Source organism: Mytilus edulis, chromosome 2 (genome assembly GCF_963676685.1).
Source record: "Mytilus edulis chromosome 2, xbMytEdul2.2, whole genome shotgun sequence".
NCBI classification, from domain to species: Eukaryota; Metazoa; Mollusca; class Bivalvia; order Mytilida; family Mytilidae; genus Mytilus; species Mytilus edulis.
Genome location: NC_092345.1, coordinates 91,498,930 through 91,522,681, shown reverse-complemented (window position 1 = coordinate 91,522,681; position 23,752 = coordinate 91,498,930). Strand labels below are relative to the sequence as shown.

At 30.8% G+C, this 23,752-nt stretch overlaps 1 protein-coding gene across 2 annotated transcripts in view; it reads right to left on the bottom strand.

Annotated features, from left to right (window-relative positions):
• Positions 1–22,960, bottom strand: part of LOC139513440 (multidrug resistance-associated protein 1-like) — a 44,483-nt gene extending 21,523 nt beyond the window's left edge. The window contains exons 1-19 of one of the 2 annotated variants that reach the window (XM_071301916.1): positions 22,930–22,960; positions 20,832–20,886; positions 19,412–19,588; positions 18,772–18,894; positions 17,915–18,043; positions 17,330–17,461; positions 16,908–16,969; positions 16,112–16,249; positions 14,782–15,060; positions 10,173–10,362; positions 8,903–9,089; positions 8,049–8,182; positions 5,169–5,306; positions 4,372–4,518; positions 3,675–3,759; positions 2,505–2,571; positions 1,809–1,935; positions 1,038–1,214; positions 401–568 (exon numbers count right to left, since the gene is read on the bottom strand). In XM_071301916.1, coding sequence (XP_071158017.1) covers positions 401–568; positions 1,038–1,214; positions 1,809–1,935; positions 2,505–2,571; positions 3,675–3,759; positions 4,372–4,518; positions 5,169–5,306; positions 8,049–8,182; positions 8,903–9,089; positions 10,173–10,362; positions 14,782–15,060; positions 16,112–16,249; positions 16,908–16,969; positions 17,330–17,461; positions 17,915–18,043; positions 18,772–18,894; positions 19,412–19,588; positions 20,832–20,873 — 2,502 coding nt within the window. In that variant the 5' untranslated portion in view covers positions 20,874–20,886; positions 22,930–22,960. Of the gene's footprint in view, positions 1–400; positions 569–1,037; positions 1,215–1,808; positions 1,936–2,504; positions 2,572–3,674; positions 3,760–4,371; positions 4,519–5,168; positions 5,307–8,048; positions 8,183–8,902; positions 9,090–10,172; positions 10,363–14,781; positions 15,061–16,111; positions 16,250–16,907; positions 16,970–17,329; positions 17,462–17,914; positions 18,044–18,771; positions 18,895–19,411; positions 19,589–20,831; positions 21,031–22,929 lie in introns of those variants that run through there. The other variant, XR_011662445.1, reaches the window with a different exon arrangement.
• Between the last annotated feature and the right edge of the window lie 792 nt (positions 22,961–23,752).

Here is a 23,752-nt window from a genome sequence, read left to right as displayed (position 1 = left end):
ATTTTGAGCAAATATACAAAATTTTGACCTCATTTTACTCAAAATGTAGCACATGAAGGTATATTTTTTATTAAATATTTGATTTAATCAGGTAAAATATTGTCTATATGGAAATTTTTATCAAAATGTAAATACAGAATCAAAACTGTATCGTATGCCCTTAAGTAGAACCTAGGAATATAGTGACAGAAATGGATAGATATTCAGACAGACAAGGTGAAATGGGTCTCAATCATATATAACTATAAGAATTTTTGGTTCATTTGATGCCAATGGTACTGTAATGAAACATTTTCTTCATGGCAAAGGGTGTTACCCATCACCTTCCTGTTGTACAACATAAATTCAACATGTATCTAGCTTAAATGTTCTCTTGGCATATGGTCTAGTGAAATATTACCTTATTCTGTAAGAGACCTTTCTTGCCAAAGACATTTTTAAACATGTGTTTACCAACATGTGAATCAACAGCACTCAGTGGATCATCTAACAAGTAGATATCAGCATTGTTATAAACAGCTCGAGCTAAACTGATTCTCTGTTTCTGCCCACCACTTAAATTTATTCCCTGAAATTCAAATATCAATAATTAAGCTTTCATCTATAACAACAACTGTAAAATGTCTTCTATAGATATAAGAAGATGTGGTATGAGTGCCATTGAGACAACTCTCCATCCAAGTCCAAATTTATAAAAGTATAACCCATTATAGGTCTTAAACTAAATATATACTGTGGATTCATTATTATTTGTTGGATACCAATTTTCGTGGATTTTGTTTCAGATCCAATTACAACTCCTGGTTATATATTAGACATGGTATAAAATGTCTTTGTGATATCTTTAACCAGTGTATTGTCAATTTGACTTAAAATTTTGAATTACCAATACAGTTGAGGTAAAATTCAGAGAATTCCACCCCCTCAAAATTCACAGTACCTGGATGTTTGTAAATATGTATTGGTATAATGTTGACAGAATTGACTGCCATAATGTTGATAATAACAGAGATGGTTGTAAAGTCTGCTAGACATACCTTCTCACCAATCTCGGTCATGTCACCTCCAGTTAGAATTTCAAAATCTCTTTTTAATGAACAAGATTCAATCACTTGTTCATATTTTGCCAGGTTCATCTCTCTTCCAAACAAAATGTTGTCTTTAACAGTGGCATTCTGTATCCATGCCTGTTGTGGTACATATGCTATTTTTCCCTATAAAATACAAATTGGTTAAGATATTCAGAAGAATCTAGAATTGCCTATATTAAGGTAGTATGGCAGTATTCTGTCATCTTGGTTTGCAAAGGAGTTCAATTGATCAGTCTAGATTTTTACTGACATGAAATTTGGTAATAAATGTTTTAGATTCTCCAAAAAGTCAACAAGTTCTTATTAATGGGAGATAATTCAGATAATATACTTTTTTTTAAATAATGAACTGTACATTTATCTTTTCCATTATGTAGGAATAATTGTTGGCTGCATTAATGTAACTTTTTTATTTTATATTATCTGGTGACAGATTCTGATGTCTGGTTCTATTTCTTGTGTACACGAAAAATATCATATACAACATATGTAACATTTATGACATGGAAGAAAGGCTTACACAAGGGAACAGGTGGCCATTAATAAACATTAAATCAAAATTGTGCATAAATCTATGACTTATATTTCTCTAAACAAATTAACAGTCAGTTTTTTTTAAACCATAATGACTGAATAAACAAATTATAGGCAGGGCTACTTTCTATTTATATAAAAAATGCAGCATAGGGGATCAGAAAACTAAAACATCAAACTGACCTTAACATTGACCTTTCCTTGTAACTTGTCCATTTCTCCTAGAAATGCAGATATCAATGATGACTTTCCAGATCCAACAGTTCCTACTACAGCAATTAATTCTCCCCCAGCTACCTCTAAATCAATGCTGGAAATAAAATTTAACAAAATCATATGTAATTTATTTCCCTTCTTCCTATTTCATGTAAAATATATGGAGAAATAAATTAGGAAAGTGTATACCAAAAATCTTTTTGTAAGTAAAACAATGTCCTTACTTTGGTCAACAAAAATGGAAGGACTATAACTATATTTAGGACCTACTGATATGGAAATTTACAACTTTTTCATTCAAAAATGGAGTACTTGATCTTGGCAATAATTATCATATCTTAAAATCATAATAACTATTTCATAAATGACTAAATCAAATGCCAATTTCTTTGTGTAATTTACAGCCTACTGTATGATATGGAACCTTCTCAGTGGCAGATCCAAAACTTTTTATAAGGGGTTGGAGGGGCTGACTATCCGAAAAGGGGGGGGAGCATTTCAGCCAAGCTTTAGCGATTCCCTGGATCTGTCTATGCTCCTTATCACTGAAGATGGTGAGCTCTGAATTTTATTTTTTGTGTCTGATACAGATTTTTAAGATCTTTTATTAAACTCTTCCCCTTTTCATCTTAATCTTAACTATATTTCTAATACAAATCTTACTTTTTCAGTGCAGGAGGTGCTTCACTGTCCCAGGTGAAAGTTCCATTCTCTACTTTAATCACTTTTCCTGCAATGATAATGTGAACATAATCTGAATCTGAGTATATATTTTCTTGAACAGCAAATATGTTATTATAACATTAGTAAAGCTTGATAACAAATTTGAGGGAGTCTCTAGTGAAAAAAGAGACAAAACTTTTTGTCTGAAAGATGGACGGACAGATAGGTGTAAAACAGTATAAACCTTCCTTTAGAGTGAGGGTATAATAAATTATATCAGACAAGAATAAGTTATAACTTCAATAAGAAATTAACTTACTTTTTTAATAAATCTACAGTAGATCTAACATTTCAGTGCATATCATATTTTTTTCCCTCTAGATTCTAGCCAATTAATTGTATTGTTTACCCCTATACAAAAATAAACAGAAATGGTATGAGTGCTAACTAGGCAATTTTAACCAGGGAGCAAATGATATACAAGATAGGTCACTGTATAGCCTTCAACACTTAGCAAAAACTATATCCAACAGTAAGCTCTAAAAGCTCTGATATGGCAAAAGTAAAATATTAGACTGAATTACAAGCTACTGACTTGGGACATGCACATACAGTTTGACTGAATTACAAGCTACTGACTAGGGACATGCACATACAGTTTGACTTAATTACAAGCTACTGACTAGGGACATGCACATACAGTTAGACTGAATTACAAGCTACTGACTAGGGACAATTTGTGTTTAAATTGGTTCAGTAGTGTAAGATGTATATTTTTTAAACAGAAATGTAAAATTGTGTAATAATCATCAACAACACAAACTTATGTGGGATCTATACCTTTTAATCACCTGACTGTTCATTAAAAATTCGAAATAAACGAAATAAGGGCTTTTTTCTCCCCAATGCTGTATTAATTGTTCAATGACCATGTTTCCTGATATCCATGCATGGTTATCTATTTTTTTTTTTTTTTTTGGTTGCTATTAGAACTGCTGACCCTCAGAAGTTACGTTAATTAAAAAACTGAGTATGAATGTCAGGTTAATGTCAATTGTTTTTTTTTACTGATCCCTCTTATCTTATGCATTTTTTTACTGATCCCTCTTATCTTATGCATGTATAATTATATGAGCTACAAATATCATTTAATCCACTTATAAAACATACCGGATATTTGTTCATGTTGAACATTATCTAAGTTTAAATCACCACTCTTTAGAAAGGCTGATAATCTCTTGATTGAAACATTTGTCTGAAAGATAAATCATTTCTTTCATATTAAATATGTTAAAATGTTTTTTTGGGATTACACAATTCACAGCTTCCAAATGCAATGGCCATTTTCCTGTAAACTGTTTTATAAATGTAAAACTTGCAAAAACTTAAAGCAATTCAATTTTTGACACTCATTTATATAAACAAGTCTATAATATAATTGTTGAAGAGCGTATGTTCAAGCCTATTATGGATTTATTTTATAGCTTGTTTAAAGGTTGCTTCTTTTTTATTTTCATACAATTTTTTTAAAACAGGTATGAAATTTCATGCAGTTATATTATACAGCAAAATTGTTGATAGAGGTAATGTATGCCATGACGTCCAGCATGAATTTAACAGTTTGAAATTAAAGGGTCTAGCTTTTCTTGTCCTCAGAAAGAGAACAAAATCAAATCTTTATAACAATGAAATATTTTACCTGTATAATGGATGAGATCTTTACAACAATGTAATATTTTACCTGTATAATGAATGAAATCTTTATAACAATGTAATATTTTACCTGTATAAGGAATGAGATCTTTACAACAATGTAATATTTTACCTGTATAATGAATGAAATCTTTATAACAATGTAATATTTTACCTGTATAAGGAATGAGATCATCATTGGCAGTAGATTGATGGGGAATCTGAGAATATTAAATAATGACAGGGATACGAATGCTTTCTGTGCATCAAGATAGTTCTCTGTTGACGACATAATGTACGTGGCAAATGTGGCTAATGTTACCTGCAAAATAAAACAAATTATTATATTTCACGTTAAAATGCCTTTCAAATTATTTTGATTGGCTAATACGAGGATGTTAATTTACTCTATCACATGGCTGAGCGGGTGACAATTTTTTTTAATGTTACCCTCTCGTCTAGACCAATCAAAAATCCTTAATTTAAAGGACAATGAATTGAATTTACATCAAGTAATTAAATACAAGGCTTAAGTCTTACGTTTTGACTCAGATTTGATTATTTGACTGTTTTTTTTACCCGTAACGTTGTTATGTACGTGACGTCATAGAAAATACTTTTAAAATAAAATTAATCTGTAAAAGACAATAATGATAGAACATTCAGTATGCTTCGCCGCGGTGGACAATTTTTTCTCGGGTAACAATCTGTCCTATCACCCTCTCAGCTATGTGCTATTTATATAAAGACACATAATGAAGGCTCAATACTAAAGGCATGTAATTGTTTACTGTGATCTGTATATTTTCATATCTTTGTCCTGGGTCTGTATGGATAGTTGCCATATTTGCATATACCTCCTTATTTTTTCAAATATCCCAGGTGCTATCTTAAGAGGAGTATCAACAAGCTGGATGTATTTAAAGTTTGCAATGATGTAATGAACAAGAAAACCTTATTGAATGTACTTACAAGAAATGGAGCACAAGTGAAGGAGAATGAACTGAATGCATTGAGGTAGGCATATTTTCTTAAAACATCTACTTCCTTCTTTCTAATTTCTGTAACTTTGTCTTGAAAAGAGGATTCCCAAGCATACAGCTTCAATACCTACAAAATATCAAAACATTCAATAAAATGAATATTGCAATTGAAAAAATTATAACATTTTTTTTAAATTGTATAGGACATAATTTTGAGATATAATAATTTGAAGTAAAAACTGATGAACTTTTAAAGGATATCAACAGGTATGCTTTACCTTTTTACATCTACTTGCTGGATATCTAATTTCCTATATCTCTAAAAGGACATAGTTTAAATATATTTTTTTAACTTCAAATGTGATTGCTGATGCTCTTGTTAAATGCCAAATTTTATAAAAATCCATTAGATGGATCATGTATGTAACAGACTTTTTATGGCTTTGATTGCTTATCATTATTACCTTTGAAATATAAAACTTATAATATAATTAATATTGTATCATGCATTTTTAAGTCATATTTAGTGTGAATATGTATACCAGAGATGAAATTTCATCCCAATTTTTAACATAACATTCCCCAAACAGAAAAATTAATGAACAAATTGCTTTCAAATTGATTCAAATCTCTTTCAAATCGTGATTCTGCGATTTGTTAGTACCATTTGCGTGCGATTCATTAAACAAATCAGAAACAAATCAGAAATTTCAAAATTCTCTAAAACTGATATTTTGTGATTTCTTTCTATTGTGTGATTTGTAAGCAATTTGTTTCTGTTTTCGTGATTTCTTTATGAATGTTTACTTAGAATATCGTATGAAATGATTTGAAAGAGATTTATTAACTTTGTTAGCTAGAAAGGTGTGATTTCGTTATGATTTGTTAACTTTGAATATCATATGAAATGATTTGAAAATGATTTGTTAACTTAGAATATCATAAGAAATGATTTGAAAATGATATGTTAACTTTGTTAGCTATCTTGGTGTGATTCATTGATGATTTGCTACAATGAATGAAATGTTAATGCATGTAAATTTTCTTTGTTTATCTATCTCTCTGACTTCCGGTTGAGGTCAAATTCAAATTTCAAATACTGTTCCACTTAACAAAGAAAGTTGCAAGATGAGTAGTTTTATTCAGTCAATGAAAGATGACAGTGGTAAGAATCTCAGTTATTTTTTTATAATTTCACATATTCAACTAATAATATTCAAACGTTTACCTTTAAAATTCAGAAACTGTGCATGTCAGTATCTCGTTATAGTCATGCTTATTTAGTGCTGTAAGGATTAATTTTCAATATAAAAATGTGTAAAAGATGTGTAAACAGATTTCAAGACTAAATTCCCGAACCAGCAGACAAAATTCACTTGCAAGTTTAATGTTTTAATTGTTGTTTACTGACTAGGTTTCGGGCAAAATGGACAAAGCTATATTACAATGTAGCAGATTTGGACCAAGACTAAGACCCATCACATTTTCAACATCATTTTAATAAGTACACATGCTTGCCTATGTTTTTTTTCAAATTTCGTTATAGTTAAACTCGAAGAGAAACCTACACAGAGGGAACAATTCGTCCCTCATAGCTACCAAAGATAGTATTCCTTTTTACAATCAGAGGAGTAGCTATTAAAGGTAAAATGAAGACAATTGTGCTTCTAAGTTTTGGGGTTTCAGGGGCAGAACAATTTATTTACGATTTGCTTGTGATTTGCTTGGGGTAGGAATATATCATTTACTTCAGATTTGTTAAAAATTTGATAACAATTTGTTTATAGTTTCCTCATAATTTAAAAACAATTTGTTTATGATTTGCTTGAGGTAGGAATATGATTTACTTCTGATTTGTTAAAGATTTAATAACAATTTCTTTACAACTTCTTTACCATTTGAAAACAATTTCTTTGTGATTTGCTTGAAGTAGGAAAGCAATTACTTCTGATTTGTTAATGATTTCAAAACAATTTCTTCACAATTTGTTTATGATTTGCTTATGAATTGTAAGCAATTTGTTCATGATTTGTTATTGTGATTTCTTAGCTTATTTGCATGTGAAATTTTATCCCAAAGAAATCATACAATTTGTTTATCATTTGTTACCATGATTTGTTCCTCAATTTTTTTGGTTTGGGTCAGTATATATATGATGGTGAGAGCGGGGTAACCCACTTGACGAATGACGGTAAAATATTTGTTAAAATAAGAATGATAAATATTTTATTGCATTGATGCTAAAGGTACAGAATGAGATTTGATGAATGATGGGATAAAAAATTAAGGCTCAATAGACCACTTTTGAGTTCATCCGTCACCGGCAAAAACTCGTCAATTATACGCGCCTTTATGACGTCATTTACCAGATAGAGGGGGTCGCCTGTATCCCTGCACTATTTACGTTCATCAAGCGTCTTAGTGATCTTCATTGTGCAGGATAAACTAGAAATAATGGTTGTTCTGTAGGTACATTATGACAATTCCCTAATGACAGCAATGCTGATTGTCAATTTTGAGAATTCAATTTGCCGAATAATTCGTACAATATAGAATTATAGTTTTCCAACCACTCGCTCAACATTGGAATGGAAGTGACGACGCCCCTAAACGCACAAATGACGTTCACTAAAACCAGAGTTTTTGACGGAAATGCACCAAATTCGAAAGTTGTCTATTGACGCTTACAGTAGCTAAAAAGAGCTGTTTGAGGCTTGATTATACAAGGCATTCCTACCCTAATATATCAAGGCCCAAAAGACATAATACCCTCAAACCAGCAATCAATAGATTATTAGGTTGATACAAGCCCTTAATAGAGGGGATATCATTATATGGTGTTAGTAATTGTAATTGACCTTCAACCTACCTTCATACCACTCAGTATTTCATTCATCATTTTAATTCTGTTATCTTTATATCTCATCAGGTCGGCCTGTAGTTTCCTTTGTTTGGTTGATATGACGATATTTACTGGGATTAGTAATAACATGACTCCCACTCCTAAAATTAATAAAAAGACATATATCAAGTTTTAAAGATATTTTTCTATTGATTATGCACATTAATGCTAATTCAATACTTAATTGATAGGGGGTGCCGCTTGAGTTCTGTTACATCACCCTTTTCATATACTTTAGATTTTTATAAGGTATACCTATTGTGTAGGTAAAAATGTAACCTTTTCCCACATTGTTTGGGTTTCATGTGGTGTGTAATGGTCTTTAATGTAAGAGTGGTATATCAAAGTGCCAAAAGAGAAAAACTGGTTGAAAAAACAGTTAGGAACACCAAAAAAGATGACAGACGAAAAAGTTATGGGAACTTTATTGATCTAATCATATATTTCTGATAGTTTTCCTGACCTATTCACATGTTTTCAAGCTTGAAAAGGGGATCTATTCCAGGGGCACATCCTATCACCTTATACATAGCACACTATGACTATGTAACTAATAATATACATGTATATATACATTAATATATCACACTTCTCTGGTTCCTAGGAAAAGCACCTTGAATATGGAATGCAATTGGTAGCCAATCTGCTTAAACATTGCTGTCCTTCAATATTAATCTTCACTCCAGTGAGAAGTTTAATAAATCTTTCACATTTATGTAAATACAAAGTGACTATCCTTAAGCACAATGTCATTTTCAGTAGAAAGATAATTCTTTATATTTTTCTGATTTAAAAACTTTCTCAATTTTTTTAATATGTACCTGCTAGTACAGATGGACCAAGTTGTTGCCATAACAACACTGTAGCAAGGATAATCTGTAATGGAGCTGACCAGATCATCCATAACTGACCAGCCACATCCTGAAATCTTTGACAATCAACTGACATCAAGTTGACAATTTCTCCAACTGTTGATGACTTCTTAGCTTCATTGTTCATTGTCAGTGACTGAAAATAAAATCTACATCTAGTTCTTGCAATTTCAAAAAGAGGTTGTTACTGTAAACCAGACAACATTATAATCAAGTTTTAGACCAGCATCTCACTTTTTATGCATGGATTTAATGTCAAAACTGGCAAACTGAAAACTTATTTTCTAATGCTCTATCTACATAGTTGAGCAACTTGTATAATATTTTGTATAAATGACATAGCATCTGAATATCAGAAAAATCATAAACCCTGTATGTATTATTTATTTGTGAAATATATAATAATGTATTGAATGATCATAAAATGTAAAAATCAATATGTCTCAATATGAAGAGTGACAAAACACATCTAAGCACATAATATGTGTGACATTATGACAAGCTGCAAAAATTCAGTAAAAGAAACAAGGAAAATATTAGCTGTATATAAATTTAAAAATTCCAATTTTGAAAAAAAAAATAGTGTTCTATCTTTTTAGTAAAAACAGTGTTCCATATCAGGACCTTAGTCATCAGATAATATTTAATACACAGAGGCAGATGTAGAGGGGGCCCAGGACCCCCTTTTCTGGTAAAAATTTGGTTGGTTATATTGGGAATCACTAGGGCATGACCAGAGCAGTCAACCTATTAGGCAGTCAGTTTTTTGAACATTTTGAACATTTCTGGATTGGCCACTGAAACAGATTAGATACCAAATGATTTGATGAACTTTGAATCAAACTTAAACAATAGTTGCACAGTCTTTATAGTTGTACATGTACTGAGCCTCTTTCTTTAAAACATCTACCTGGTATACCCATCTATTACAATATGTGGCATTGACATATCATCTTTTGGAACAGGAGCAACTTTCAATACTTTTTAAAACATTACTGAAGATTTATCTATTTTCATGAATTTGAGGAAAACCTGCATATTGATGGATATATAATTTCTTAGTGTTGGCAAAGTCGGCATACATTCCTTAAGAAAATTTGTTATTTATTAATATTTAAATTCATGGTTCTACTGTCCCCACAAATCCACAAAAATTGGTATCTCCACAAATATCAATGAATCCACACTGGACCTTACTTTTAAAAAATCATTACAGTACCTTTTTAAACACTGCAGCAATCAGTGCTGACCTTGCTCTCATTCCTGTTGTCATAGAGATATGGAAATTTTGATGGAAAAATGTTGATTGAAAAATAGCAACAACAAAAAATCCAGCAGCTAATATATATCCTTGCCATTCTGCTACAGGATGACCTGCATATCTCTTGTTTGTGTAGCCAATCAAAGCACTGTTAAAAAACAAAACAACTTTTTTTAGATGAACCCATTTCAAACCAAGAAAGATCATCAAGGTAGCTTATAATTCCTCATTACTATTAAGTACTTGCAACTATTTCAGATCATAATATGATGCCCTTCTTTTGCTTTATACACAAATTTTGCAAAACCATGCATAGCCATAATTTGTTCTAATTCCAACAAAACATTAGGTACATATGTTATAATTAAACTTCCAAGAGAGAAATACTTCACATAGAAATAATAGGCATAGTTTTAAATTCTTATGAGAATATCAAACATGATTTTGCTATTTTCAAGTATTGGATCAAGTGCAGTTATCTATAAAATACACAAAATATGTAAAATATAACAGATTTAATCAAAGAGCTGAATAGCTCTGAGGAGCTCTGAGGGGAAAGACGGCCCTTGTTTCTATTTCATTTTTTTTGGGGTGGGGGTTGTGGTTGGGGGTTATCTTTTGATAGTCTTCATATAAAGAATGAAAAAAATAGAACAGCCAGAACATGTGGAAGGTTGACACTATTGGAATCAATTGTTGTTTAATGTAATTTCGATTCTTTAGTTTAGGATTCAATTTAGACCAATGGAAGAGATCTGCATCTTCTAAATCTAAACATTCAATTAAAGTTGATAGTTAATTATCTAAAATTCAACTAGTTGAATTCTGTCATTTAACAACTACAATTATTTTTGAAATCTTAATAGTGTACGACTGAACTGTAGGCTAGGGCCATTTTCCATTTTTTGTGACAGTACTCTTAAAATTTTTAATTTTTTTCTTAAGAAAGTTAGGACTGAAAAATCTATTCAGTTTTAAATTTCCATTGATAAAGTTCCCAGTTATATCTCTCATCACAGGGATACAGGTACTAATAAAAATAACAATATGATTGATGTAAACTGTGTGAAGCTTGTTTCCAAATCCTACATTTTGAAATATTTGTAAAATTTCATGAATAAATAGGTTTAAACTACAAAATGCAACATTTGTAATTTTTTTGTAACTATTACAATGATTATGTTGGTACACAAAATTTAGTTTTAATGAAAGACTACTTATCATATACTAAATGTCACATTTAAAGTGTTTATTTTAGTGGATAATTAGCTCATAAATTGAGGTGCTCCTGAATTGGAGGAAGATTCTCAAAACAGAGTTTTACAGAAAAAATGGAAAAGATCGTTTCTCTCCCCGATTTCATGTAGCCCCTTGGACTTCCTGTTTACTTTGAAAGTTGTTGACCTACAAATTAAAGTATTGCATGTTGATGTTTAAATCATCTACAGCAAACATCATTATGTTTAAATTCAACAAATACTATTTTTTAATAAGTGCACAATCTTTGAGAATGATTTAAATAACCAGTGAAGGATATCCCTGCTTATGCGTAGTGTGGCATTCCAACAATGACGTCACTATAAAATATAATGTAGGTTGGATATATTTAGAATATCTCGTCATACTGATTTTTCCGGATTGTTAAAGAAACGTAAATAGTGAAAAGGAGAGCTCGATATACGATAATTTCAAGAGAAACAGAAGGGAAATGTGTAAAAAAGTGTTTAAAGTCAATTTATTCATTTGTGTCTCACCGTCTCATCATTCTTAGTAAGATTTGTTGGGGGGTTTTTCACACTATAAAAACAAAATGAATGATGTGAGGGAATGTCACTCTGGTCAACCCCATTGGGGATTGACGGCTTGAAGCCGTCTTCCCCAAAAACAAAATCACACCAAAATAAATCAAAGAGCTGAAAGCTCTGAAGAAAAATGACGCCACTGTCTCTAATATTGGGATAGTTTTTATGCAAGTCTTGATTTTCACATACCGTAATTAGTTTAACAATGCAACATGTCTCGTAAGCATATAATTGATATTCGTATATGTGTGTGTGTGTGTGAAGTGAAGGTGACAACTGGCTGTTTTTTAAGACAAATGAATAGGTCAAGACTACCTGAATTGTACAAATAAATACCGTAGAAAGGCTTGTATATTTCTCACTGGTACAGTCTGAATCCGGGTCCGTTCGCGCCCACTCATGTTCGCCCCTTTCACTTTCACACTCTACATGTTCGCACCCAATCTTAATTGGTTTTGTGTTTAATAACTCTGTAAGCAAGTGTTTTCTTATAAGTATAATTGTTGTCATTGTCTCAAAATAAAGTGAGACAGCATTTTTTTTTGTGTTGAATAAATCTTAATCATGTTTTAGATAGCGTATTGTTAAAAATTATAATAATCCTTTCTAAATAATGTGGTATTTTGTTAACGTTTTATTTTGTGTTGAATAACTCTTAATCATGTTTTGTTAGTGTATTGCTATAACTTTGTTTCATTGACTTCTTTCAAAATGAAGTGAGATTCTGACTATGTTTTTTTTCTGTGTGTTGAATAGATTTTATCATGTTTTGGTTATAATAGTGGATTGCTATATTTTGGTTCCTATCTTTTATTGTTTCGTTGTTTCAGATCAAAGGGACCAAGCTGTTAAAAACAATTATCTTTTGTGTTTTTCCTTAAAAATCTTCAATGTTTTACTCATACCAAGCTATAAATACATTCAGTATTTACACCAAAGCAATTTAAAACAACAATCATGATTTTCCAATTATTCAACTTGAATTTGAATTAAAATTGGGCGCGAATGAGTAGAGTGCAAACCGACCTTGGGTGCGAACGTGTAGGGTGCGAAAGTGTATTGGGCGCGAACAGACCTGATACCACATAGTCTGAACCCCCTTCTCCCACAAAATATTAAGTAAATAATCTTTTTGTTACTGTTATCAAAGGTCTAATGAAACTCAGGTAATTTCAAACATTTGTCAAAGAATTCTAGTCAAACCGGCACCTGGTTAAATTGGCACCTGGACAAATCAGCACCTGGTTAAATCGACACCTGATTTAGTCAATTCATCACCCATGTTAAATATAAATTTTAACAGTATTTTAAACAAAAAGAGTAAAAAATAAGTAAGGGGTTGCCAGAATTTTTTTCAGTATTTAAGCAAAAAGAGTTAAATACTAACTTTCACATTTTTGGGTGTTCATGTACATTTTGTATATATTTATTTTTCTCAACTTAATGACTTTTTTGGTGTATTTTTAATGATATATATATGAGTAGTCAAAATAATTATTACGTCTGGCAAGGCTTTTTAAATTTTATTCTGGGACACCTTTCTATGACCGCAAGGCTATGTTAATTTTTTTCTGGGACGCCTTCCTACGAACTTCATAGGAAGACATCACAGAAAAAAAATAAAATAGCCTGCCAGACGTCATAATTATTTGGACTAATACATGAGATATTGGATATGTTTATGCATTATTTAAACCAGTTGAGCATTTTACAGGATTGTTTGTTTAATGCTTTTTAAACTTTACTGAAAAAAAACACCTTAAATTTGCTTATTATTTGGCATGAAAGTTTGATTTATTGAAAGGGACTCATAGTTTTCCATTTTATTTTAATAATTGTCTAATTGTTAAAACAACAGGGTCAGCTTGGGTAAGGGCTTCGTTGTTTACCTTTATACACAACAACATATTCACTATGTACTTGGTAACAGTTATTAATTAATTGAATAGAAAATATTATAACAAATATTATTGGATGCCGAATTGACGTCAAATAGGTGCCGATTTGACTAGATGCCAATTTAACCAGGTGCCGACTTGACTTGTACGTTTCAATTCCTCTGCGATCGTTTGCGGTATTTTCTTGAGAAAAACCTATTTTCCATCATCAAAGAGAAGAAGAAACTGCTTGAAAATGATTCTGGAACGCTTCATGATTGTTAAAATAAGTTAAATTCACTCAAAAAACAATTTTAAAACTTGCGATGTTTAAACAGGAAGTTTCAAAAGCACGTGTAAAAGAAGAAATTAACCGGTGAAAGTGGAAATCCGTACATAACAGATATCACTATAGTACGACTTTGAAAGCAAAACAGTTCCATCCTTTTGTAAAACAGTCTTTAATATACCTATCACATTAATGTTTGAAGGGTCTTAAGCTTATTCAAACCATAAAAGTCGGTATGAAACACCAAAACGGAATGAACAATAACCGATTACGTTTTGTAGTTTACAAATTCTAAACTGGTTCCCGTCAAACTACAACACTTTGTTCGAGTGTAGTGGAATACAAGCAGAAACCAGTTAGTTTGTAAACTGGTTCCTGGCTGATTACTACACAATGACCTCTCATGCATAATGATAACACAAGCAAATTCCAGTTTGTATAGAAAATAGTAAATACGAAACCAAGCGCGGTAGGCAGAGAAATGTAATGAAGTTCAGGTCGCCAGTAATGGAACAATGACTGCGTCATTTTCCAAAAAATCAATACCAGATGAAATTTTATATTTAAGAAAACTGTTAAATGGAATCTAGTTCACTCACTTAAGAAGAAGAGGGGACGTAAACTGTAGAAAATCATATACCAATTTACATCCCCAGGATTTAAACAGGTCTACGCCATACACCTTAAACAAAGTTTTTGTGAGGGAAGCCTTGTTTTGAGGCTTTTCTGGTTTGGCACCCTCCTTTATTGTCACTTCAGCCTCATTCTCATTTCCCAAAAATGGTGTTTCCTCTTGTATTTTATCCTGTCTTTGCATTTTACGTTGTTTAGCACTGGTTGAAGCACTTGGCACTGGGGTTGTAGAAGCTGGTTTGATACTGAAAAAAATTATATTCCAGATTATTTTATGCAATCTTAGAGATCTGATTAGCACAGAGATACTACAGGCACTTATCTCTGAACAAAACTTACCTAGTTACATTCATCTAACAAAAGTTACCCAACCCATATTTTTGAAAAAATGACTTCCATTATATTTAGATTCCAAGGTTGTTTATCCAACTGAAAATTGTGTTGAAGGACACACAGTTGACTATAATTGCTTACTTCCACTTTATTTGGACTTTGGTGGATAGTTGTCTCACTGGCAATTAAATCACATGTCCTTCTTTTTATATAAGATATGTCATTTAATATGATATTTTATATTGTTTATAAGTTATCTTCTAAACCTTTTAAGATATCCTATATGATGTTCTTCTTTCACTTTGGAACAAAGCAATGTTTTAATTCAAGTAGAACATGAGCTACACTTAATTGAACATTGAAGTCACAATTGAAATTGCAATGTCAGCTGTGTTTTGAATAATGACGGAAACCATGTTAGGTAACAAGAATTTGTATATTTGTTTTATCATGAAACGATTGATTTTCTATAATGTTTTTGCTTCATAAAATCAAATAGATGTGTTTTGACCATGTATTAAAGTTCTAAAATTTACTATTAGAATAGAAATACTTCGTTCCAAGAAGGTCAATAATTACATCATCTTCTCACAGTGAAATAATGTTAGATTTCCTATCACACATCATAAAATATATAATAACTAAGGGCTGTAATGACATTAAAAATAAGTCAACCAGAACAAAACATTCACTGATGCTAATCAATACACCACTGGAACATACCTCAAAGTCACTAAATTTCAGCAAGCAAAGAGTTAAAAAATATAGAAATCTAGTATCTTAGATTGAAAAGTACAATAAGGGAGGGGCAAAATGACAGACAAGGGTAAATTTATACATCAACCACTTATTAGTATAAAAGGAAAATTTACTTTAAACATTGTATTTTTAATTTTACTTTCTTTCAAAGCCTATAATTTAAAATCTATATTTCTATTGGAAATTTAAAACCTCTCAACCTACTCTCTGACTGCATGTTTCTTTAATTCTTTCTTCCATACTTTTTCAAAATTTGGAACAACTTGGTCACTTTTATCTCTAGGATGGAGATCAGCAATATCTGTTTCCTCCAAATCTTTTTTATAACCTGTGATAATAAGCCTGAAAGAAACATATTCAAATTATTTTAAAAAATATTTTAAAAGATGAAATAAACAATAAATGTATTTTGGCATTGCTTTTCTCAGAAGTATGTTTATGACATCTTTACACTAAGTCCATTAGATGTGTACTGATTAAAATTTAAGATAGTCTGAGAAAAAATGGTTCATTAAATTTTAAAAGTAGGAATAAGTGCTGACAGGTTACTGAAAGCTAATAGACAACTTTCCAGTTCGATGCATTTCCGTCAAAAACTCTGGTTTTAGTGAACGTCATTTGTGCGTTTAGGGGCGTCATCACTTCTGTTCCAATGTCGAGAGAGTGGTTTGAAAACTATAATTCTATATTGTACGAATTATTCGGCAAATTGAATTCTCAAAATTGACAATCAGCATTGCTGTCATTAGGGAATTGTCATTAAGTACCTACAGAACAACCATTATTTCTAGTTTATCCTGCACAATGACCATCACTAAGACGCTTGATGAACGGTAAATAGTGCAGGGATACAGGCGACCCCCTCTATCTGGTAAATGACGTCATAAAGGCGCGTATAATTGACGCGTTTTTCCGGTGACGGAATAACTCGAAAGTGGTCTATTGAAAGCCATTTCCTACTTTAAAATTTTTATTCAAACTGTGTTAATAATAATATTACCCATTCATCCACCAGTATGTTATTCTGGACAAAAATGAAGCCTGTACTTCTAAACAAGGTTTCTGAAATATAATTATAAATAGTTTAACTTTTAGAAATTTAAATAAATTGTTCAGATCCAAATCAATTTATAACAATATCTGAAATATTATGAAATACTGTGTCCTAAACGTCAATATAAAAAAGCTGACAATGACATCACAATCCATTGCATTAAGTATAATTTTGTTCATATCAATATGTAGTAATACCACTCCATTTCACCTACTTTTTCTCCACTTCAGGGTTTCATCTCATTGTAAATTGACCAATTTGGCATGCTGCACTTCGCGATCATTTAATATATAGAAACTATGCTTTAAAAGTAATGATTTTTGTGTTTTTACCCTTCATTATTTGTCACTTAATTCATGTATACTTACAACTCCGATATTGTATTTGCCAGAAGAACTCTCTGACACCTCCTCTGCAATACAATGAAGTATGAACTGAGACAGAAGGAGAATAAAATACAGGAAGAACAAACTGAATCTAAGTATGTCATCGCTGTAAACCTGGAATTAACAAGTATGCTGTAAGACATTTTAATAAATAAATAAATATTTCAATTCTGAAAATGTATTTGTATAGGGAATGTCATATTATTTCAGAACAGATGAATTTATGAATTTAAATATCAGAGTAAGGCATAAAAATTGCATTAAACTACAAGGCATATTCTAAAATAGATTATCATCATATGTGTTACTGGACACATGTAATTAGACACATGGCAACATCACAATATCCCATTCATGTTCAGTGAACTGCAGAATCTGGATCAAAACCCTTATTTGGTATAATCTTTAAACCTTCACATCATAAGGATCATGCATTCAGTTTCATACAGAAATGAAATATTTTATCTCAAATCTTCAAATATCAATTATTAGTACTGTTACTTAATATATGTAAATTTAGTAAACACTGTAATTCCTTATAGTTCTTGCTTTCTGCATTTAACTCACCTCTTTAATTATCAGAGTATAGAATGGTATTACTGATGCTATTAAACTGGTAAACCAGAAAATGAAGAGAATTCCTGATGTCACAAATCCTCTTATCCTTTCTAGTTGTATCTCACAGATAGTTAGAAACTGAAAAAATAGTTTAAAGGTCTATAGTAAACATGTAAAAATATTCCAAAATTAGAAAATGAACACATCCATTTAACCAACTTTTGATATATTAATTGGATAATTGGTTTGCCATTTTATTTGTTTTTGAATTTAGATTTTTTCATGTTGACTTATTTTGAGGAAAGTCAATAGAAATGAAAAAAGATTTTAAAGTAGATACTCATACTTTGCCAAAATGAAGATTTTACCATGATTTTTTATAAATATAATAAATAGTATGGGTCACCATGCATTTTTTTCAAACTACAAGTCATTCAAAATTACCCAAATTTGCTTTGATTATTCATTGAAAAACATATTTTGTACATTAAAAAAAATATGAGAAGATAGGTTTTTATGATATGTTTTAAGAAAATAAAAAGAAAAAAATGGTTTCACCAAACTAGTTTTCTTGCTACAATTTTCTTATCAGTCCAGTATATTTTATTTTATTAAAAGAGCTATCTCCCCTTAAATGGCAAAGTTGAAAAATTGATTTTAAAAACACTAATATTTTAGAATTTGTTTGAAAATTTTGAATAATGCAACAAATCAATACTTTTTCATTTTATAAATAAAAGACTAACCAATAGATTGCAACTCTGTCTCAAAATTTGGAGATTTGGACAAAGAATTAAACCAGTTGTGTACTGCAATTGTACAATCTCAAACTTATGGCATGTTGTTTTCTGTGTTATAATACTTACATAAGAGAGGAGTTTTATTGCTGCAGCTAGATACACAGCTATTGGTGTAGGATTAGCTCTATGGTCACTGATTGCTTTGAAGATATCCACTATTGTTAAGATGAACAGTATACCACTTATAAACTGTAAAATATAAATTTAATTAGACAACAATGAAAAAGTATTTGCTTATGGTTTGTCTAGTTTGTGTATGTAATTTTTGGTCCTAAATTAATACTCGATACCCTTCCTATTCTATTTAATGTGAAAAAAGAAATACAGGTCTCTGTGGTAACTATTTTTTTTTTTTAAAGTATTCATATATAATTTGTTCACATCATTTAAAAGCAATAAGAGTTAAATAAAAAAGCCATGACATAAGGATGTTGCAAACAGTCAATATTTTTCAAAAATATCACATATTACGTTTACTGTAAATTCAGAAATTATTGCGTGCATTTATTAATGCGATTTTGTCATTTTACACTTGAATGCGATTTTAATTTTTACGATTTTAAGAAAAGTCATGCTTAATTCAGTTAAAATATTACAAAATGCGAGTTTTAATTATTGCGTTTACAACTCAGTCGCATTATTCGCAATAATAAAAACCTCGCAATAATTTCTGAATTTACAGTATATCGTTATAGTTTACACTTACTGTCTTTGCAATGTTCAAAAATGAATGTTGTCTTGGAGAACCCTTGTAACTGACAAGAGCATAAAGGTAGCATGGTGCTGTAATCCATAGAAAACCACATGGTATCCATACTAATATGGTGTTCTGGAAACAATCTGTAAACTCTGGGAATGTATTGTTTGACAGGAGCGTTTCATCCTGTGGAAATAAAAATGTATACATTCATTTATTATTATTCAGTATAATATCCATGGAAAACAATAATTGTATCGATCTGATACCTCAAATGACATGCCTTGGAATATTAAAATGCACAAACAGGTATAATATGGTTGTTTTGAATTTCTACTAAAAAAATATAAATAAAAAATATCAACGCTCAATTTGAACCCTTCCACCACATCACCAGACACACAGTAGAACCACTGAGTTGCCGTTGCCCGACTTTGACATTGCAGATTGTATCTGGGTTGAATATGTTTGCTGCCAGCACCCAACCTTGGACAGTGGTATTACCCTTATTAAAAACTAGAGGCTCTTAAGAGCCTGTGTCGCTCACCTTGGTCTATGTGCATACATGTATTAAACAAAGGACACAAACGGATTCATGACAAAATTGTGTTTTGATGATGGTGATGTGTGATCATGTGTTTGTAGATCTAAATTTACTGAACATTCTTGCTACTTACAATTTTCTCTATCTATAATAAACTTGGCCCTTAAGCATGTTAAGTAACAGAGGAAAATGTTTTGTAAAAATTTACAAAAATTTACCAAATTTATGAAAATTGTTAAAAATTGACTATAAAGGGCAATAACTCCTTAAGGGGTCAAATTACCATTTTGGTCAAGTTCTTCATACTAAAATGTGCGCACGGTCAACGCTTTTACAACCCTATAAAGTTACAAAAAAAAGCATTCAATACTTATAATTACATTTTTACCTATAGGATCATAAAAACACGCCTTTTATCAAGTTTTTATTTTTTTACCTGTGCACTTTATTGTAGGACCTCGTGTCATCAATCAGAATAACATATTATAATGAAACATACATCTAATGTAATTATTGGAGTATAATAACTATAAACAAGAGAATTTTGGAAATCAAAGGTCTATAGTAGGGGGTATAACATACCATGGCAGGGGGGAGGGGGCAAAATACCATGGCAAAGTAAAATTTTGAAAAATATCTTTCTACATACACAATACTGATTGGATTATACGTATTACTATGTATAGTTTACTATACTTTTACATGTTTAATTTGCTCTTATCCATACCATATAACAATAATAGTCATAGTAGTTTATAAAATGTATACCTCGCTTTGTTTTCCTGTGACATATATATACAACCTATTAAAAATATAAACAGGTCATTGACTTGCAATAAATAGATCATGTTGATTAAATTAATCAGGTTTTAACACAATTCTTACCCAGATTTCTGACGCTCCACAGAAGCTTTCTATATCATCCATGTTCGCATGAGTACTGCAAGAAATGCATCAAGGTTTTGTTTATACAGTAATAGTGTGGGCGCCGTTCTAAATGTTGACACTATCAAAATTGCAAGGTGGAAAATCGAATATTCGTCGAATAGAATAACTGTAATAATGTCAATGACCCGTGACCGACAATTAAATCGCTAGTAGTACATGTAAAATGAAACTGTATTGTTGAAAATTTAAAAAGCAGAATTCTATATAACATTCTATTTTAAAACTTATTACCTTGTAGCAGAGACATATAATACTTTTATTGTATTATATGTCTCTGCTTGTAGGATGAAGAGTTTTTTTTTTTAAATGGGTCATTTAAAAATGTGTAGATCATGCACAAATCGAAAAAAAACATACTAGTTTAAACCTCGGAACAGTGATAGATTGTTTGTCTATGATGTAACGTAAAATGCCCACGGGTCTAATTTTAAGATTGAAGTGGCGGGTCTTGGTTTGGTACCCCCCTTTTTTGACGATCAATGCTTTTGAATGGGGGGGACCAGGGATTTGGAAAATCTAGATCCCCTTGATTGGGACATATGGTTGGACACCACCACCCTTTTCCTGGTTTGGATCACCCTTTTAAAAATGGTTTGATCCGCCACTGGGTTGTGGACATGACCACCGGCAATCATGTCAAGAAATCCTCGCTAAAAATTCTGGTCGACCTCCTACGGCAGTCATTAGTAGCTAAAGATTTGATTTCATTCAAGAAATTAATTTATGACCTTCATGTACGTGTCGCTTAGAACACGGCAATATACCAAATGGTCAATATTAATCATCCATGTAATATGCTCTATGGGGTGTTTGCAGAATTTCAACGGAGGCAATTTCTTGGCATGGTAAGTTTAAAGATATCAATTAATTCCGATTCAATTTTTTTTTAATTCTTACGTTTTTAACTACAAACTCAACATCAAGAAAATCCAATAACATTCCTTACTTTTAACTTTTTGATAACTAGAATTGACGTTTACAATATACTGGTATTACCAAATTTAGTTCTATCCTCTATCATGTTACCAATATATGTTAATATATATTGCATACACTGATGAACTCACATTATCAAACATTTCTTAATGTGATTTATGTATAAACTTTTGGAGATATTTCAGTCTAAAATAGTCTATCATGTTACTTTAACCATAGTAACAGGTTTAACAAAATTGTCATTCTAATTAAAAATTAAGTTCTCTGATATTTTTATGCTCTTATATGTACGAGCACGCACGTTAATATACACATGCATTTAAATTAGATTGCAAAATTTATGTATTTTTGAATGCTTTTGTGAAATAAATACTTCCATTATTGCACAGATGCTGGTTTTCTTTTGTGGTCTTGTGCAGCATTTTACAAATACCATAAAGTTTTTATAAAAAATAAATAACTATGTTGGTTACAAAACATCCATGTACGCACTTATTTTATTAGTCAATCTAATTAAAATATTGATCTCTGATTACGTTATACTACATTCAGAGATCAATATTTTAATTAGATTGTTTATTAGTCATCTACCGACAAGTATCTTAAATCAGACTTCAAATGAAGAATACTTTAGTTTATTTCTTATGGCACACAGGTTCATATATAGTAGTCTCAGAGTTGACGCACTAATGATTCACACAATATACCTGTTCGTATTTCATCTTGAAAGTTGCATGTTTTTTTAAGTTCATCATGAAACTTTTCAATATTTTTATTACTGTAAAAGAGCCTGTAGTGTAGATTTTTTTATATATCTTTTTTTTTTTTTTTTTTTTTTTTTTTATCCAAATCAACATGGAGACAGATTAAGATAGCATGTGGTACTTGTTTTTGAGCATCCTTTTCAACATATTGTGAATAAAGATTGTATATGTATAAGATTCATTTATTTCATAATAATATATGTTTTTTTGGAGTTAATGTCCTTGCAATGTTCATTTGAACAAATTTAAACAAATTTCGTAGTTTTGTTGTTATTATTCTGGATAAGATAAAGAGAAACCTAGGTACAGAAAGAAAGATAAACAAACAATTTTACCTGACCGAAACCGTTAAAGGAATAACTGCCATGTATGAGTTATTGTCCTTGACCGACGAGTTTTATCATTTTGTGTGGGTTTTTTTTTTTTACTATTCTTTGAAAACTATAATAGACTAATCGATGCATTGAACATGAAAATGATCTGATAACAATTATCTAAAAATAAGTCCGAAAAGGCAAAGTGATCAGTGGAAACTCTCAACGAGTTATTGCCCCTGAATTTGGAATTTTGCCCATTTATTTGTTTTTGATATAAACTATTATAGTAAATCCGTAAACCGAAATCGTCAGTCAACTTTTATTATTTATTGCCCTTACTAGACTTTTTTTTAACAAATTATTGCGTTTTTTCATATTAATATATTGAAAGATCTTACAGATAAACTGAAACTTTGAATACCATGATTGATTAGAAACATAATATCTACAAATTAATTTATTTAAACCAAGGTGTCAATCAACTCATATTTAAATCTTTATAATATATGGTTATTATCTTTAAATCAATAACGGATATATACAGAAAATTGTTTCTGCAAAAATGATCAGCGAGACAATATTTTAATCTACACAGCTTCGATTAACACAATTATTCCTGTTGCATTTGTATCAATTGTGTACAATAGTCTCAGGTGAGGAATACATGGTCTTCTGAGCCTATAGTTCACATTGATATGATAATCTCTCCGAGAGTTTTACGGACGTCATCGTGATCATAGTTAATTGCTCTTTATGGAATATCTATGTCAAAGATGTTCTTTGATATAGAACAATAAGAACCTGATGATATGATAAGTTGCCAATGCGACAACGTTCACTT